The sequence below is a fragment of the Chrysochloris asiatica genome, unplaced genomic scaffold (genome assembly GCF_000296735.1).
Source record: "Chrysochloris asiatica unplaced genomic scaffold, ChrAsi1.0 scaffold00059, whole genome shotgun sequence".
NCBI classification, from domain to species: domain Eukaryota; kingdom Metazoa; phylum Chordata; class Mammalia; order Afrosoricida; family Chrysochloridae; genus Chrysochloris; species Chrysochloris asiatica.
The window spans coordinates 4,215,079-4,233,436 of record NW_006408577.1 but is presented as its reverse complement, the minus strand read 5'-3'; the positions used below and the strand labels follow the sequence as shown (position 1 = coordinate 4,233,436).

The 18,358-nt window shown below is 37.3% G+C and overlaps 1 protein-coding gene across 3 annotated transcripts in view; it reads left to right on the top strand.

The window, feature by feature from the left end:
- Positions 1-18,358, top strand: part of PDE1A (phosphodiesterase 1A, calmodulin-dependent) — a 518,212-nt gene that overhangs the window by 365,093 nt on the left and 134,761 nt on the right. For all 3 annotated transcript variants that reach the window (XM_006864023.1, XM_006864024.1, XM_006864025.1), the window contains one exon: positions 17,019-17,201. In XM_006864023.1, the coding sequence (XP_006864085.1) occupies positions 17,019-17,201 (183 nt within the window). The remainder of the gene's footprint in view (positions 1-17,018; positions 17,202-18,358) is intronic.

Genomic DNA, 18,358 nt, shown 5'->3' with positions numbered 1-18,358 from the left:
GTCATGCTTTTATTCACGGACCCTCCATTTTACCAAACGTCATGTCCTTCTCCAAGAACTGGTAGCAAAGCTTCCAACATCACAGCAACATGCAAGCCACCACAGTGCAACAAACTGACAGACAAAGGTTGGCAATTTTCCATAGTCATGTAATTATTAAGTGTCAGAGACAAATTCTAATGCAAGTTTGATGTGCATAACTCCAATTTCCCCCTTATTTCTTGCCAACGTGCTTCAGGGAAGACCTACCCCAATTCTGACTTGGGATGGTGGATTCTGATTGATTTAAACCAGTAATCAGCCACCAACTCCCTATCAGTGACTTTATACATCAATATGCTGTGCATTTCTGGCAGCAAGACATAAGTGGAATATTGATGAGTATGTTTAAAGGATTTTCCCATCCTGTAAACACAACACAGTACTTCTGGATGATGTTGTATTTGAATATGCTACTTGAAGCTGATGCAACCATCTTGTTAAAAAGCATAAATCTGAGCCTAACACTAAAACTAAGTCTGTAGAAATATGGCAGAAACCTGAGTCTTTAATGATACTGTTGATTTGTCAATTAAAAATTGAAAATCAAGCAAACAAACAAACAAAAACGGGTCAGAGGACACTTCCCGGTGGGACCAAAGCGAGGCGGCAGAGCCAGGGCTGGCTACTCAGGCAACGACTATGGCGTACAGTGGCCTCACTGCGCCCCTTATTGTGATGAGTGTGTTCTGGGGCTTTGTGGGCTTCTTAGTGCCCTCGTTCATCCGAAGGGTCCTAACGGAAGACTCATCATCACCATATTGGTGACCTGCTCAGCTGGCTACTACCTATTTTGGCTGATTACAATTCTGGCTCAACTCAACCCTCTCTTTGGACCATAGTTGCAAATGAAACCATCTGGTATCTCAGGTACCCCTGTCCCTGAAGAAGGTATACTCTACAGTGCCTGTCATTGAGGTCACTAAGAGAATTTTTTTAGATGCAAAATCACCTCCAAACTCAGAGCACCTTTCCTGGGAGTACTATTGTCCGAAGAATTCCTGTTGTGTCACTGCAGGATCAGCACCAGGTTGGCAGTTCAAACCCACCACATGCTCCTAAGAAATCATATACAAGGGTCATCATGCATTGGAATAAACTCAACAGCATTTAACAACAACATCCCAAAGCTAGTTCTCAGCAACTTTTTATTCATTTAACAAATATGTGTGAAGAATATATACATTGCAGATTATTTTACTGTTCTCTGACTTCTGTTAACTCTTTCTTTTTTCATCATTTATTTTGGCCTCATGAATTTAGAAAGAAATACATTTCTTGTCCTGCCTTACAGTCTTGTTCTCCAAATAAATTTCAGCTCTTCTTAGTATCATTTTCCCCACCTTCCCATAATTAAGTTGATGAACAGACATTTTTTGGTTATGTAAACAAATAACATAATTATCATAAAAATGATTCATTAATCAGATACTTTCAGGGGACCTTTCTGCCAGTCTTTTCTCACAAAGTCCCCTACAACTATCCTTCCCTTCCAGTGAAATAATAGACATAGGAAATAACAGTGATGCCAGGTCCAAGGAATTAGATATTTTTTTTGGCAGAGAGGTTCTGTAAATTGGCAGCATAAATGGATGAGAATAGGGCTTCTCAAACTTTGGTGTTTACCAGAATCACTTCAGGCTTATTAAAATGCAAAGTGAAGATCCCTACTTGCAGAGGGCTGGGGCCTTTGAAGTACCAGTTGTAACAAGTTTCCAGATGCTGCTGGTTTAGGAACCAACCACACTGTGAGAATCCCTGGACTAGAGGAACAGTCTCAGAGACCGGATAGAGGGTTGCTCTGAGTCAGACTCATCTCAATGACAGTGGGCTGCTATTGCTGCTTTGACTCAAGGATCCTGGAGTAACTTTCCAAGACTGTAAGTCTTTATGGAAGCAGGAAGCCTCATCTTTCTCCTATGGAGCTGTTGGTTGAAAGAGAGATGCTGAAATAATGTTAGAAACTGGACAGAATGTTAAGTTCTTGTCTAAATTATCTCATGCTGCTATAACAGAAAAACTACTAGTGGGTGACTTTAACAAACCAAAATTTATTTTCTCATAGTTTCGGATAAAATTCCTAATTTTGAGCACCAGATCTCAGGGAGGGCACACACACACACACACTCTCTCTCTCTTTATCTCTCTCTCTATTCCATGTGGGGAAAGGTCTCTTTTCAGTCTGTTGCTTGGTTCTCTGGTACTGTGTGCTGAAATTTTTCTTCCCCCATTCCTGCTTACCTTTGGATACCTAATCTGCTTGTTGTATGTTTTAGTATTGTTTGGTGTAAGACATGCCCTACACAAATATGGTTTCAATAACATAATTAAAAAAACAAAAAAAATCCATTTCCAATTGGGATTCTATCCATAAATAGAAAGGTTAAGATATTTAACACATATGTTTGGGAAACACAATTTAATCCATAATAGATCTTATTGAAATATTGCTCCACATTTTATATTAAATGACCTTGTGTTTAAATGTTTCACCTAACCTCCAAGAAATGTCACCATGGAATAGGACAATAAGCATGAGGTACAGAATTGGAGATTTGCAATGCCTTACTGAAATAAGTTTTGGGCCTGGGTAAGATAGGTCTGTGTACCTTTTGATCTGTGCTGTGATTAACTCTCTCAGGTCAGGCTCTCCCTAGGTTTCCTCTTTGGCATGCATATCATCCCTTTTTTTCCAAACTCCTTGGAAGGACACATACTTACTTGGAGCATGGAACACTCTTCTCTCATATGGTTCATTTCCTAGATTAGAAGAGGCAACATATCTGTTCTTTGGCAAGAGGGGTGGGAAGAAGACCAATATTATGCATTATGGATTAAATTCTGCAATTCCTCTGTCAGTTTGTAGTACTGTGGTGGTTTGTGAGTTGCTGTGATTCTGGAAGCTATGCCATGGGTACTTTAAAAACCAGCAGGGTCACCCACATTGGACAGATTTCAGATGAGCTTCCAGTCAAAGACAGACTAGGAAGAAGGAGAGACAAACTACTTCTGAATATTTAGTCACTGAAAACCTTATGAATAACAGAGAAACACTGTCAGATACAGTGCCAGAAAATGAGGCCCTCAGGTTGGAAGGCACTCAAAATGTGACTGGGGAAGAGCTGTCTCTTCAAAGTAGAGTTGACCGTGATAAAGCGAATGGAGTAAAGCCTGTGGGAGAAAAGCCCGCAGGACCTACATTTGCTGATGGGGCACAACTCAAAATGAAGGGAAACAGCTGTAAATATCCATTGAAAATCAGAACATAGAATGTACAAAGCATAAATCTGGGAAAAATGAAATGGAACCATAAGCATCGATATCTTAGGCATTAGATAGCTGAAATGGACTGGTATTGGCCATTTTGAATTTGAAAAACACATGGCTTACTATGCTGGGAATGACAAATTGAAGAGAAAGGAGTTGCATTCATCGTCAAAAAGAACATTTCCAGATCAGTCATGAGGTACAATGCCATCTGTGATAGGATAATATCCATGCAAAGTATGAATCTAGGAAAATTGGAAATTGTTAAAAAATGAAATGGAATGCATAAACATTGACATTTTAGGGATTAGTGAGCTGAAATGGACTGGTATTGGCCAATGTGAATCTGACAACCACATTGTTTACTATACCAGGAATGACAAACTGAACATATCAAGATCAGTCATGAGGTACAATGCTGTCTGTAATAGGATAATATCCATGCGTCTACAGGGAACACCAGTTAATATCACTATTATTTAAATTTAGGCACCAACCTCTAAAGCCAGTGAAGATGAAATAGAAGAATCTGACCAACTTCTTCAATCTGAAAGTGATCAAATATGCTAATGAAGATATATTGATAATCACTGACGATTGGAATGCAAAATTGGAAACAAAGAGGAAGGTTCAGTAGTTGGAAAATATGGTCTTAGTGATAGAAATGATGCTGGAGATCACATGATAGAATTCTGCACAATCAATGATTTGTTCATTTCAAATACCTTTTTAAACAGCACAAGATATGACTATACACATGGACCTCACCAGATGGAATATACAGAAATCAAATTGACTACATCTGTGGAAAGAGAAGGTGGAAAACCTCCATATCATCAGCCAAAACAAGGCCAGGGGCAGATTGTGGAACAGACCATCAATTGCTCATGCAAATTCAGACTGAAACTGAAGAAAATGAAAACAAGTCCACGAGAGACAAAATATGACCTTGAATATATCCCACCTGAATTTAGAGATATCTGAAAAACAAATGTCATACATTAGACACTAAAGACCAAAGACCAGAAGAGTTCTGGGAAGACATGAAGAACACCATACAGGGTGCAAAAAGACATTAAGAAGACAAGAAAGAAGGAAAAGATCAAAATTGATGTCAGAAGAGATTCTGAAACTTGCTCTCCAGAGATGCTAAAGAAAATGGAAGAAATGAGAAGGTACAAGAGCAGAGCATAAAATTTCAAAGTTCAGCTTGAACTTCAAAGTCAAAATATCTGAAATTTCAAAGTCAGATATGACAACAAAATGTGCGAAGATCTGTAATTATAAAACCAAAAGGGAAGAACCCACTTAGCATTTCTCAAGCTGAGGGAACTGAAGAAAAATTCAACCCTCGAATTTCATTATTGAAGGATTCTCTGGGCAAATTATTGAATGATGCAGAAAGCATCAGAAGACTATGGAAGGAATATACAGTGTCACTCTACCAAAATGAAATGATTGATGTTCAACCATTTCAAGAGGTAGCAAATGATCCAGAGCCAATGATACTGACGGAAGAAGTCAAAGTGCATTGAAGGAATTGACAAAGAACAAGGCACTAGGGATTGATGGAATACAAATTAAAATATTTCAACAAAGTGAGGCGCACAAGAAGCACTCACTCATCTATGTCAAGAAATTTGGAAAACAAGTATCTGGCCAACTGATTGGAAGAGATCCATACTTGTGCTCATTCCAAAGAGAGGTGACCCAATGGAGTACAAATATTATCGAATGGTATCTTTGATATCCCATGTGAGTAAAGTTTTACTAAAGGTAATACAGAAACAGCTGCAATCATACATTGACAGAGTACTTCCAGAGGTTGAAGCTGGATTCAAAAGAGGACATGGAATAAGGGATATCATTCCTGACATCAAATGGATCTTGGATGAAAGCAGAGACTACCAAAAACATGCTTACCTGTGCTTTGTTGACTGCACCTAGACCTTCCATTATGTGGATCATGACAAGCTATGGACAACATTGCAAAGTGTGAGTATTCTGGAACAGTTAATCGTGCTCATGAAGAACCTGTACATAGACCAAGAGGCAGTTGTTCAAACAGAATGTGGGAATACTGAATGGTTTAAATTAGGAAAGGTGTGCATCAGGGTTGTATTCTTTCACCATACTTATTCAACCTATATGCTGAGCAAATAATCCAAGAAGCTGGGTTATATGAAGAAAAACATGAAGGATGGGAGGAAGATTCAGGAACAACCTGCGATATGCAGATGATACAACCTTGCTGAAAGTGAAGAGGACTTAAAATACTTACTGATGAAGATCAAAACCCATAGCCTTTGGTATGGGTTACATCTCTAAAGAGAACAAAATTCCTCACCACTGACTGCAAAGTCAGTTTGAGCTGCAAGGTCAGTGGTTCAAACTCAACCAGCCACTCCTTGGAAACCCTATACATGGTTGTTATGAGTTGGAATCGACTTGATGGCACTTAACAACAGCAACAATAATCACTGAACTGGTAACAAAAGGTCCACAGTTCAAACCCACCAGCCTATGTCTGAAACCCTATACAGGGACCCGACCCCATGGCACAAAACAACAACATTGACCGAAGCCCAGGGGAATTGTGGGATAATATCAAGGGCTAATGCATCAGATTGCAAAATCATTTGAACTGCAAGGTCGGTGGTTCAAGCTCACCCAGCTGCTCCTTGGAAACCCTATATAGGGTTGCTATAGGTCGGAATCGACTCAATGATACTTAACAACAACAACAACAATCAAAGACATCATATATGAAGTCAATAAAACTCCTTTAAAAAAGGGGAAAGAAAGAAAAGACCAAAGTGGATATCAGAAGAGATTCTGAAGGTTGCTCTTGAAAATAGAGTACCTAAAGCCAACGGAAGAAACGATGAAGTAAAGGAGCTGAACAGAAAATTTCAAAGGACAGCTCTAGAAGACAAACTAAAGTATTACAATGAAATGTGCAAAGATCTGGCATTAGAAAGACAAAAGGGAAGAACACACTTAGTATTTCTCATGTTAAAAGAACTGAAGAACAAATTCAAACCTTGACTTCCAATATTGAATTGTTCTATGGAGTCCTGGTTGTGTTACTGTAAGATAAGTAAACACTGGCCATCTAACTGAGAGGTCTGCAATTCAAACCCACCTGCCACTGCTTGTAGACTTATACAGGTTTGGTATGAGTTGGAATAGCCTCAATGGTACTTTACAACAATAACATGGGCAAAATTTTGAAGAATGTAGATGATGGAAGGATGATGGAAGGAATATACAGAGTCACTGTACCAAAAATAATTGGTCAATGTTCAACCATTTCAGGAGGTAGCATATGATCAAGTTCTGATTATATTGAAGGAAGAAGCCCAAGCCACATGAAGACAGCAGCAACAACAAAGCATAAATCAAGGCTGTATGGAATTGACAGACTACAAATTGAAATCTTTCAACAAACTGATGCAGTGCTAGAAGCACTCACTAGTCTATGCAAAGAAATTTGGAAGACAGCTACCTGGCCAACTGACTGGAAGAGATCGATCTTTATGCCCATATCAAAGAAAGGTGACCCAACAGAATGCAGAAGTTATCAAACAACATCATTAATGTCACATGCAAGTTAAATTTTGCTTAAGATATTTCAAAATCAATTGCAGGATTTCATCACTAGGTAGCTGTCAGAAGTCAAGCTGGATTCAGAAAAGGCGGAAGAATGCGAGATGTCATTACTGACGTCAGATGGATTTGGTTGGGAGCACAGAATACCAGAAAGACATTTATCTGTGTTTTATTGACTATCAATAGCATTTGACTGTGTCAATTCTAACAAACTATGGATAACATTTCAAAGAATGAGTATCCCAGAACACTTAATTATGCTCATGAGGAACCTGTGCATAGACTAAGAGGCAGTGGTTTGAACAGAACAAGGGGATTCTGCTTAATTTAAAAATCAGGAAATGTGGGTGCCAGGGTTGCATATTTTCACCATACTTATTTAGTCTGTATGCTGAGCAAATAATTTGAGAGAAATTTGACTACAAAAATGTGGCATCAGAGTTGACATCATATTAACAATCTGCTATATGCTGATAATACAACCTTCTTTGCTGAAAGCAAAGAGGACTTATAACACTGATGAAGATCAATGACTACAGCCTTCAGTATGGATCACACCTCAATGTAAAGAAAACAAACATTCTTACACTGGACCAGTAAACAGCATTATGATAACCAGAGAAAAGCTTGAAGTTGTCAATGATTTCATTTTAGTTGACTTCACAATCAATGCTTATGGAAGCAGCAGTCAAGAAATCAAATAACATATTGCAATGGGCAAATCTGCTGTTTAAAAAAAAAACTCCTTAAAGTGTTAAATAGCAAGATAGGAAGATAGGTGAAGAACTGATACATTTGAATTGTGCTGTTGGAAAAGAATATTGAGGTACTGTGGACTGCCATAGAACTAACAAATCTGTCAGGGAAAAAATACAGCCAGAATGTTCCTTAGAAGCAAAGATGCTGAGTCTTCCTTTCATGTACTTTGGCTGTATTATCAGGAGGGACCAGTCCCTTGAAAAAGGACACCATACTTCTTAAAGTGGAGGGTCATTGAAAAACGAAGAACGCCAATATCATCAATTGATGCAATGATCACAAGAATGGGTTCCAACAACAATTGTCAGGATGGCTAAGGACCAGGTAGTGTTTCATTCTGTTAATCAGTGAGTCGCTATGAATGGGAACTGACTCATAGCACCTAACAACAATGGACATGCCTATGGGATCCCACAGCTCCCTCAAAGGAATATCTACCATACAGAAACCAATCTTTTTTGATTTCCCCAGTCATCCTGGAAGGATTTTCTCTTGGAAAATTCTTACAACATATGATGTCAGTACCACCCTTACACCAAGCTAGAGGGACTGCTTCCTGGACACTGTACGTGGCCTTCATTTTAAGATGCCCAACTCTAGCCCTATATTGTTGTATCTTCCTCATAGGACAATCCATTTTGGAGGCCAGGAAGAACCTAGAGCCCACAGCATTCTCTTCCTTCTAGGAACCGGAACCTAGAGTGTCCCTTTACCACATCCTCTCTACTGGACCCAGAATTCTCTGCTGACTTACTCTTAATGGGCCTTCTCTTAGACCTTTCCTCCTAAAGGGGCCCATGACACCAATGGTGTGTGCACCTCTCTCCTCCAAAGAATGGCCAATAAATAGTTTGCAAAGCTAGCAGTGATGCAGATTGGGATTGGGGGTTGGTAATGCCCCTGTCTCTGTATTCAGCCAGTACACGGAAAATCTGAGTAGGTGGAAGATGAAGCAGGCCAGCCGCAGCAGCTGGCCCTGCCCTGTCACATAAGGAGTTAAGAATTTTCAATTCAAACCCAACTTATCAAGTTTCTATTAATTATTTGTACAAATGTTTATGTTAAAATGGAATGAGTATAAAACATAGTTCTGTATTTTTTTATGTGATAATTTGGTGGAAGTAATCAGTATATTGCAAGGTAACAGAATGGGGCATATGTCATTGAATAGTTTTTTTGATATATGCATACAACTTTAAGGTATTTAGTCTTACGGTGTTTGAAAGAAATGTGCTCTTACTCTGGCCCAACAAATGTTAGGGGAAGAAGTGAATGAGTTTGTTGCTTGTAGAAATTTGCCCTTTATTAGAATAGTAAAGTCAGAAAAAGAAAATGTCAAACTTGAGAAGCCATTTTATCCTGATAGCCTCTAATAGTTGAATTTTCATATTCAATTGTTATTCATTGTAGAGTCCCAATGTAGTGTTTCAGGATAAGCACTGCTAACCACAAGATCTGTGGTTCAAAACCACCAGCTACTCCTTGGAAACTCTATACAGGATCAATATGAGTCAGAAAGGACTTGACAGTTCTTGCTAGGTATTCATTACTGCACTAGTTTCCTGGAAATAAGTGTGTGGGTACATGGATATAACCATTTCCAAGAGTCTACTGTGACAGAAATATTTTTACTGACGTGTAATTGTAGGAGTCAAAATCCCATGACCTCTCCTTCCTTGGATGCCTCCTTCTTTATTTCCCTTCCCCTGCAACTTTCTAGTGCAAAATATAATCCCTTTGGGATTTCTGTCATCTGGTTTCAAGAGAAAATAAGAGAATAAATAGCTCTGAATGATCGTTTGATCATGGATTGGATGCAGGGTGAATTTTCATCACTGCCTACCCCCATCAATTCACAACCCATGTTTAGGCAACCCTTGTTTTATGCTTCATTGACTCCACTGGCATTTAACAAAATGTTGCATCAGACACCAATGGAACCATTTTTCAAAGGTCAAAAGTGATGGCATTTTATATTTATATTTCTTATCATTTGCTTTCTATATAGGGGACTTTAAGAATTCCTAAGGAATTGAACCAATAATGATCTTTTTCCTGCTACATGTTTCAGAAACAGTTTTTATTTTTTAAGAACACTCACAGAATAAAAAATTACATTCACTCAACAGTCTAAATACTAGTATAAACAACAATCAAGTTATTGAATGTTTGAAAGAAAAAGTACTATATGTCTTATTATTAATTATTTGCACAAATTGTTATGTTAAAATGAAATGAGTGTGTTCTATGATTTTTAGGTCATAATTTGGTGGAAGTAATCACAAAGTGATTGCTCCTAAACTTGTTCTCTCTCTCTTGTTTTAAAAAATGTTTTATTGTAAATTATGTGATAGTTTACATGGGAGGACATTAGCTTTACATTCATCCTATCATATATTATTTCATTGCCATGGTTACAATCCTCTCCATGTATCATCAACAAACCAAAGTGCATACCCTACAAGCCTACCCCCTGGTCATCAGCATACAGCCCCTCTCCCTCTCTGGGTCTAGAGTCCCCAACCACTCCATTTCTCCATGTCATCGTTTCTGCCTCCATCTCTGGCGTCACTGTTTCTCTGGGTAGGGTTCCACATTGCACTCTTCTCCCTTGATGGTCATAGGGACCTCCACTCCTGGACTGCAAAGTCAATCACTCCCCCCATTTTGCTACAAAATGCCTACCTTTACATTTCCAACCCTCACAGTCAATCCTGATAACAATTATTCACTATTGTACCACAAGAGTCTTATCCCCATCTTCTTTCATCTGCCCCGCCCAGAAAGATTGGATACTACTCAGTAGAGATTCTACCTTCCTCCGTGCCCTCTGGATCTAGGATTCCTCTTGAAAGCTTGTAAGCCAGTCACTTCTTGCCTTTGTAGCCCCTCCCCACCCCCCCCATTTTGGGTAACCAATGTTCAAGTTGCCCATCCCTGTCTACTCTGTGTATGGAGGGGGTGGGAATGATCCTCGCTGTAAAGATTTGTTCCCTCTTTTGATCTACTGCATCCATAGGTGTAAGTCAAGTTCATCAAATTGTATCAGATTACTCTTTTTCTTTTTTCCCTCTTCTTTCTTCTTCTAGTTGAACTCTGATCATCCAGTCATTGAAGCCAGGTCAAGTGGGCATTATCTGCAAGTGTGGGTGTTCTTTTGCATATGTCCTCTCTTCTTATCAGTTAGACACTTCACTCTCCACTCTAGTCCTCTGTGGCTATGCCACTGACTCTGGGCCCAAGAGTCCCCAGGTCTTGCCACACTGCTGGCCAACCAGGTCTCCAACCGGGTTCACAGGAGTCTATTGAACAATGTAGGGCTTAGCCCACAGCTTCATTGCTGTTTTTCCCTCACTTCCCCTTATCGGTGAAAAACATGGTCACTAATCAGAGCACATATCTGCTTGTGTATTCACACTGAGTTTAGTCTTGGAAGGGGGGTTCCCTGAGGGAACCCAACCACTTACTTTGATGTCTTCTGGGTGAGCAACTTGCTTGTTCTTGTAGTAGTCAGTCGGACTGCCATTATTGTTTTGTATTATTCCTGTTGGTCTTTCTTCCAAGAAGTATCTTCTGTTCTTCTAACTGCTCTGGGTTGGTCTGCTTGTTCTTTTAAGTGGAAATTTCCCACCTCAGAATATTCTGGATTCTCAATGAAGTAAGGAAACATCCTTAATCTTGAAGTATGCACATATGAAAAATGGGTGCTAAGTATACTAATCCACTAATCTATTGAACCAGGGAACAGAAGATATTTTTAAAAGGCACCCCAAATTGTAGATTTCAAGAAGAGCAAGAGAAGTATTTCCAAGAAGCAAAACCAGAAACACCTCATTCAGAATAAGAATGTCAAGGTATGTTGGCTAGCTCAAGAGGCTTCCTCCATTTCACACACTGGAGTAGCAGAATTGATGCATAGATGGAAAAACTCATAGGCAATTTTTACCACTGTGCTTTAGAACAAAGAAGAGTATTTGACTGAGAAACAGGTCTGTAGTTGCCCATTTTTATCAATGAATGAGGAGAATTAAAAACATTTCTTACACACACTGACACATATCCTGATTCATACCCAGATTTTACTTACCTGCTACAAGCATTTTCTTTATCCTTGTCTGATGGTTGAGAAAGGAGTTCTTTAATTCATGGATGAATAATTATAAAAAAGGAATTATTATATAACCCAAACAATAATACGACAACCATGAAAATGAAAAGGAATAGCAGAAAAGAAATCTCACACACACTGAAAATACTTGCTAGAAAAATATTGCCAAGGGATGAAGAAATTTGATTTGTAAACTCTTCCTGTAAGCTCAAGAACTTAATGAAATAATAATTTCAGTAAAAATATTTTTTTAACAAAGATATAAATGCAAAGGAAATAAATAATGCAATAAAAGCAGGAGGTAAACATGTGTACATATAACTCAGTAAAACAATGGAAGAGTAAGATAAGATTATACATATAAAAAAGCTACATTCTAAGAAACATTGCTGAAAACACAGCAGGTATTTAAAAAATAAAACATGTAAGGCACTTTATAAAAGATAAATTAGCAAAGAGCAAAAACATTATATAGACATGGAAGAGGATTAACAAGAAACAGGTATCAGTACAAAGTAGTTTATTTTTTTGATGTTCATTGTAGATATAATGCATGCCATTTAAGATGAGAACAAAATAAATGAAACAGGAAAAAAAAGGTAGCAATAATCTGAGAAAAACATAGAACTTGGATCCATATATTAAAAGGTCATGTGTACATGAAAAATGATAGCTGACATTTAATATCAATTAAGGCCTAGAAAATTAATTTAAAAATTAATAGCCAAATAAAAGGCCAAATCAGTAGCCTCTTCTTACCTGAGCTCCAAGCATTATTCTTGAAATTTAACATTCTATCCTTTTCACAGTAGCCCAAGAGGTCTTTGAGAAACATATCATATCTTATCATATGTTGTTGTTGTTGTAAAGTGCCATCTAATCAGTTCCCATAATGACCCTGTATAGGGTTTCCAAGGAGCGGCTGGTGAACTAGTACCACTGACCTACCTTGAGATTCAAACAGACTTTGCAGTCCAACACATTAACCCATAATGCAACACTAAGACTCCTATCATATATTAGATCATATCATAAATCATATCACATTATACCCTGCTTAAAACATTTCATTGACTTTCTATTGCACATATGATAGAATCCCAATATACATTAGCTGATGTCTCTATGGGTCGGAACTGACTCAACAGCCTTAATGACAACAATCTTTGGGATAATGTATTGGACTGCAAGATCGGTTTGTACTGCAAGGTTGGCAGTTCAAATTCACCAGCTGCTCCTCTGAAACCCTACATAGGGAAGCTATGAGTCCAAACCTACTCAATGGCATTTAACAACAATAACCTATGTTTGACTTCTGTTTTGAGTTTCTCTCCTTCTTATTGAGTACATTCCAACCACATTTGACCTACTTTCTATTCCTGAAACACTCCAATACTGATTTTTCTTCAAAGCCTGTATACTTGCTGTTTCATCTCTGGGAATATCGTGTTCCCCAGGTTTTTCTATAGCTAATTTCTTCTCATCTATATGGTCTTAGTTCAAATCGCATCTTGGCTAAACCTTTTATGTAGACTTTCCTTTCATAATTAATTGCATAATTAGTAATTAAATATTAGTATTAAACTATTTAAAAGTAAATCTACTTAAATTTAATGCTGCATGAATCCTATAAAGAAAATGAGAGTGATATGATAAGCAATAAATTCTGAAAGGAAATGCTATTAAAAGTATCATGGACTACCAGAAGAACAAACAAATCTGCTCCTAGTAACAAAAACAACATATTTATTTTTTAACTTATTTATCATTAGTCTCCTTCCTTTAGAACGCAAGTCCCATAAGAACAAAGGCCATTCTAACTTTTTCAATTATTCATCACTTTATAGGACGGCAACGATTTTGCAGCATTTAAACACTACGGAAGGGCCCTGAATGACACTAATGGTTTGTGCTGATGACACAGTAGAGCACTTAGCTGCTAAACAAAAGGTCAATAGTTCAAACCCACTAGCCACTCCATTAAAGACGTGACTGACTACTTCCATTGGAAACCCAATGGGGAACTATAGGACAGTTCTCTGTCCTATAGAGTCACTATAAATTAAAACTGACAGGGCAGAAAGGAGTTGGGGAGGTTTTTTTTTCTCCCCACTAACCTAAAAATTGGCAATTTAAACCCACCCAGCAGTGCTATGGAAGACAAGTCAGTTGATCTGCTTCCAAAAACGTTACAGCCAAAAAAACCCTCTGGAGTGATTCTACTCTGTAACACACAGGGTTTACCATGATTGGAATCAACTCAATGGTAGTAGGTTTTGTTTGTTTTTTAAAATTTTATTTTAAACCATATGATATTTAGATCTATAATGAGTAAACAGACTTTTTAGTCTATTGTAAATGAGATTTAAAATCAGAAATAGGATTCATAGGTTCTATTAAAGACATTAAAGTATTTGAGACTTGAATTTTCTTCTTGATTTATAGTCTTCCCTGTTATGTTACCATATTATTAAGTGCTGTCTAGTCAATTCTGACCCACAGCCACCCTGTATAGGGTTTCCGAGGAGCCACTGGTGAGCTTGAACTGCCAATCTTGCAGTTCAAACGGCTTTGCAGTCTGGTGCATTAACCCACAGTGCCACACCAGGACTCCATGTTACCATATAGTATTCGTTAATTATGAAAGTATTCTTTTTACATTTGTTGAGGTATTCATTGCTTTTTAATTATTAGTTATACAATAACACCTTGTATTCTTTTTGCTTTTCATACTCTTAGTTAATTCCTAAATGCAATAATTAATCCATATCACTTTCTCCCTGAAATTAGATACGCCCTCCTTCTCAGTAAATGAAACCACTCATCCTGGGTAAGGATTGTCAGACTTCTGACACTTGCATCATTATATGGGTATCATTTTCACAGGCTGATTTTGTCAGACTTGATTATATTTTGGGTGATTTATAAATTTAGCCTCAAAATGATGGCATGAAATTTACTGTGGAGCAATTGGCAGCCATTAGCATGTTTCTGCCATTTTATTCAGATGGGTTAATAAAACAAGGTTGCAACAGAATGCTTGGAAGACTATGACATCACAGAATGACACCACAATGGATTCCCATTCTGTCTGTACTGTTCTGTGGTTTTATTTGATCACTGCATCTTTCTCTCATGGAAACAAGATGTTTCAGAACGAAACACAGAAGAAATGGCATAATCTTAAAGCAACGAAATGTTCAAGCCCTGTTGTGTAGTATCTTGCTGCACTATGTTAAGGAATCGACTTTAAAATGGTTAACAGAAAAAGAAATCGCATTGAGCTAGGCTGTCAATGTTTTTCTTGTAAATCAAAGCCATCCAAATGTAAGAGTCAAAAGAAATCTAAAAATGTTTTAATGTAAGTATTAATTTGCATTTCCTTCAACTCTATAAGTCATGTTTGTATGTAAGTTTTTTTATTTATCTTTATATATATATATATATACACATAGTTTTGTAACTCCAGAACTTTTCTCTGTAAGTATGGTGTTTTGTAAATGCATGGAAAGAAAACAAATATTGGCAAATGACTGAACTCTTACATGTTTTAGAAAATAGCAGCACATGTAGACAGTCATTTTAAGGAATAAGAATGTTTACTCTTCAGCATATTATCTTTCGAGTCTTGTCTTTCTAGCATTGTGTGCTTTGGGTGGGTCTCCCACTTTTGCCCCTTTCTAGTTACTGCCCTTTTGAGATTATGTGATGTTGGCACACATTATTATTTCTGGCTACCTTTCCTCATTCACTCCATAATCCTCAGCTCTCACTGTGCAAAGAAGTTAACCAAAGTGAACAAAACCCAAAGGTCAAAGCCACAGTGTGCTAAAAATAGCTCCAAGATATTAAGTTGGTGCACTGAGAAGGAAATAACCAATTCAAACTACAAGCAGAACAACTCTTTGTTCCTGTTGGCAAAGCTCAAGTGCTTTCTGAAGTTGTTTGGTATTTGTGGGGTACCTTTCACACTTTCTTACTGCTTTAGACTTTTAGGAATTTCTTGATCATCTGTAAAATGTTGACATTTTCTTAGTTTCCGCTTTCATTGTATGTATCATTACTTGTTAATCCAGGCAACTTTACCTGATGTTTATGCAGAAAATTCATAGTGGTGAGGTTCCTTCTCCACTCACTCTTGATTTCCTTGGGGAGCAGTTCTAGCCCAAGACAGTTTTACTCTTAAATGGAGAGGTTTCTCTTCCAGGTACACTGGTCACCTGAAATGAGCTTTCATAAATTTTCCACTTATTTCCCTGTCAAGGTGATTATTCTATCAAGGTTCTAATTTTATCTTATTCAAAATCATGGAAAATGTTTATCCAAGAAGGGCATGCTGGCTTAAAAAGGGTAGTTTGCATACTTTAACTTTTCAAGAGCTTCCCAAAAAGACAGAGGAGGAAATTTTGGCATTCCTGTTATAAGTTATATTCTAATATTGTTATTTCAACATATATTTACATTAATCTCACTATGTTAACCTATATATACAATGTTAACTATATACACTGAAGAGCCAATAAAAAACAAAACAAACAAACAACCTTATTCAAATAGATTGAAGCAGGACTTGAACCAGGACTCCTTCATAATAGTAATCCACCCAAAACTCAGTGCCATTGAGTTGATTCCTACTCATAACAACTCTTTATAGAGTTTCCAAGAATGTAAATCTTTAAAGGAATAGCCAGCTTCATCATTCTCCCGAAGAATGGCTGATGGGGTTAAACTGCTGATCTTGCTATTAGTAGCCCAATGCCTAATCCACATACTAGAGTAGTATATTAGTGACCAAAGCACTGGAAAAGGACATTATCTTTAGTAGAGGGTCATCAAAAATAAGGGAAAACCTCAACACGATGGACTGGAATGATAGCCATAATAATAGATTGAAACTTACCAATGGTGATGAAGATGATACAGGGATCAGATAACATTTCTTTCTGTTATACGTAATATCTCCATGAGTAGAATCCCGATCAACAACAAACATGTTAGTGATTCTGACAGCTGATATTTCCTGACAGATATCATTGTACTTCAAATGTCTAAGTATTTTATTAGGCTTTGCCTTCAGAAGATCATCAATTCGAGAAATTAAGAGTTTTTCAAATAGTTTCTAGGAGTAGACAGTGATTTGCTCTATTTAAATTCCATTGCAATGTTCTGAGTTATTGCTAATATCAGTTTTGCTTCACTTCTTCTAAAGTTTAATCTGTTTGAATTTTTGTAGACGGTTGCTGGATACTGATGATGAGCTCTCTGACATTGAGTCTGATTCAGTTCCATTGGAAGTTCGCGACTGGTTGGCTTCTACCTTTACAAGGAAAATGGGGATGACGAAAAGGAAACCTGAGGAAAAACCAAAATTTCGAAGCATCGTTCATGCTGTTCAAGCTGGGATTTTTGTGGAAAGGTTAGTGAAATTGTGTCTTAAAACAATATACTTTGAAAAGAAGCAAATACTATATCAGAGTAAGAGAAAACGTGTATTTTACTTATTGAGAAAAACTACAATCATGAATATATCTAGAGTGAACAGATTTGGGACTTTTTAATAAATTTGTTGTTGTTGTTAGGTGCCATGGAGTCGGTTCCGACCCATAGCGACCCTGTACAGGGTTTCTGAGGCTGTAAATCTTTATAGGAGCAGAACGCCTCATGTTTCTCCCACGGAACCTCTGGTAGTTTCGAACTGCTGGCCTTAAGGTTCGCAGCCCGATTCGTAACCACTACGCTCCCAGAGTTTACCCATCACAAAATTGACTTGCCCTAGATCTATTATTCTTATTTTTTAAATGAACATAAACATGGAGAATAAAAGGGCTTTTGAATGAACATTCTTCTCAAATGAACCTTTGCAAACTTTAAAAATAATTCAAATGCATTAATTTGATACTTGATTAATTGTAACTGTGATCTAATAAACACTAGGAATCCTACATTAGATCTTAATCTACATACAGAAATCAATCAGAGCTTTTTCTTTGCTAAATAGAAAAAGAAGAAAAAAAAATCCTCTTTTTATCATCTCTCCTGTTCTCTTTTGAACAAATTTCTTAGACATTTCTGTCACTGAAACAAGGAAGACCTGATTGGCCCTAGAAACACTGATTTAAAACATTAGCACTTCTGTGTGTAAAATTCATGTTAATATGACCCAAGTATGCATTACTTATCCCTTATCTTTCAACTTAGGAAACAAGATGTTTGAGAATTTAGACTTCAGAAGGATCTAAAATAATCATGTTACATCTGGCATAGTTAAAATATAGATATTAGAAATTTTATATTAAAAAATTACATGATATTAAATTACATATAATAATATTATTTTGAAAATTAATGAAATTGAGAAACAGAGAAATGGTTTTTGTCAATGTATTAACAATAAGATTGAATGGTGACCACATTTTTTCATGCTCAGACATCTCTAATCATTACCTTTAGTAAACATTAGAAACTTCATTTCCCTCTAGTAAACGAACAATGGGAAGCACGCTTGTTTGTTGTTAAGTGCCGTGGAGTCGTCACAGACAATGTTTGATTTGCTGAGGAAGAGCATATTTTGTC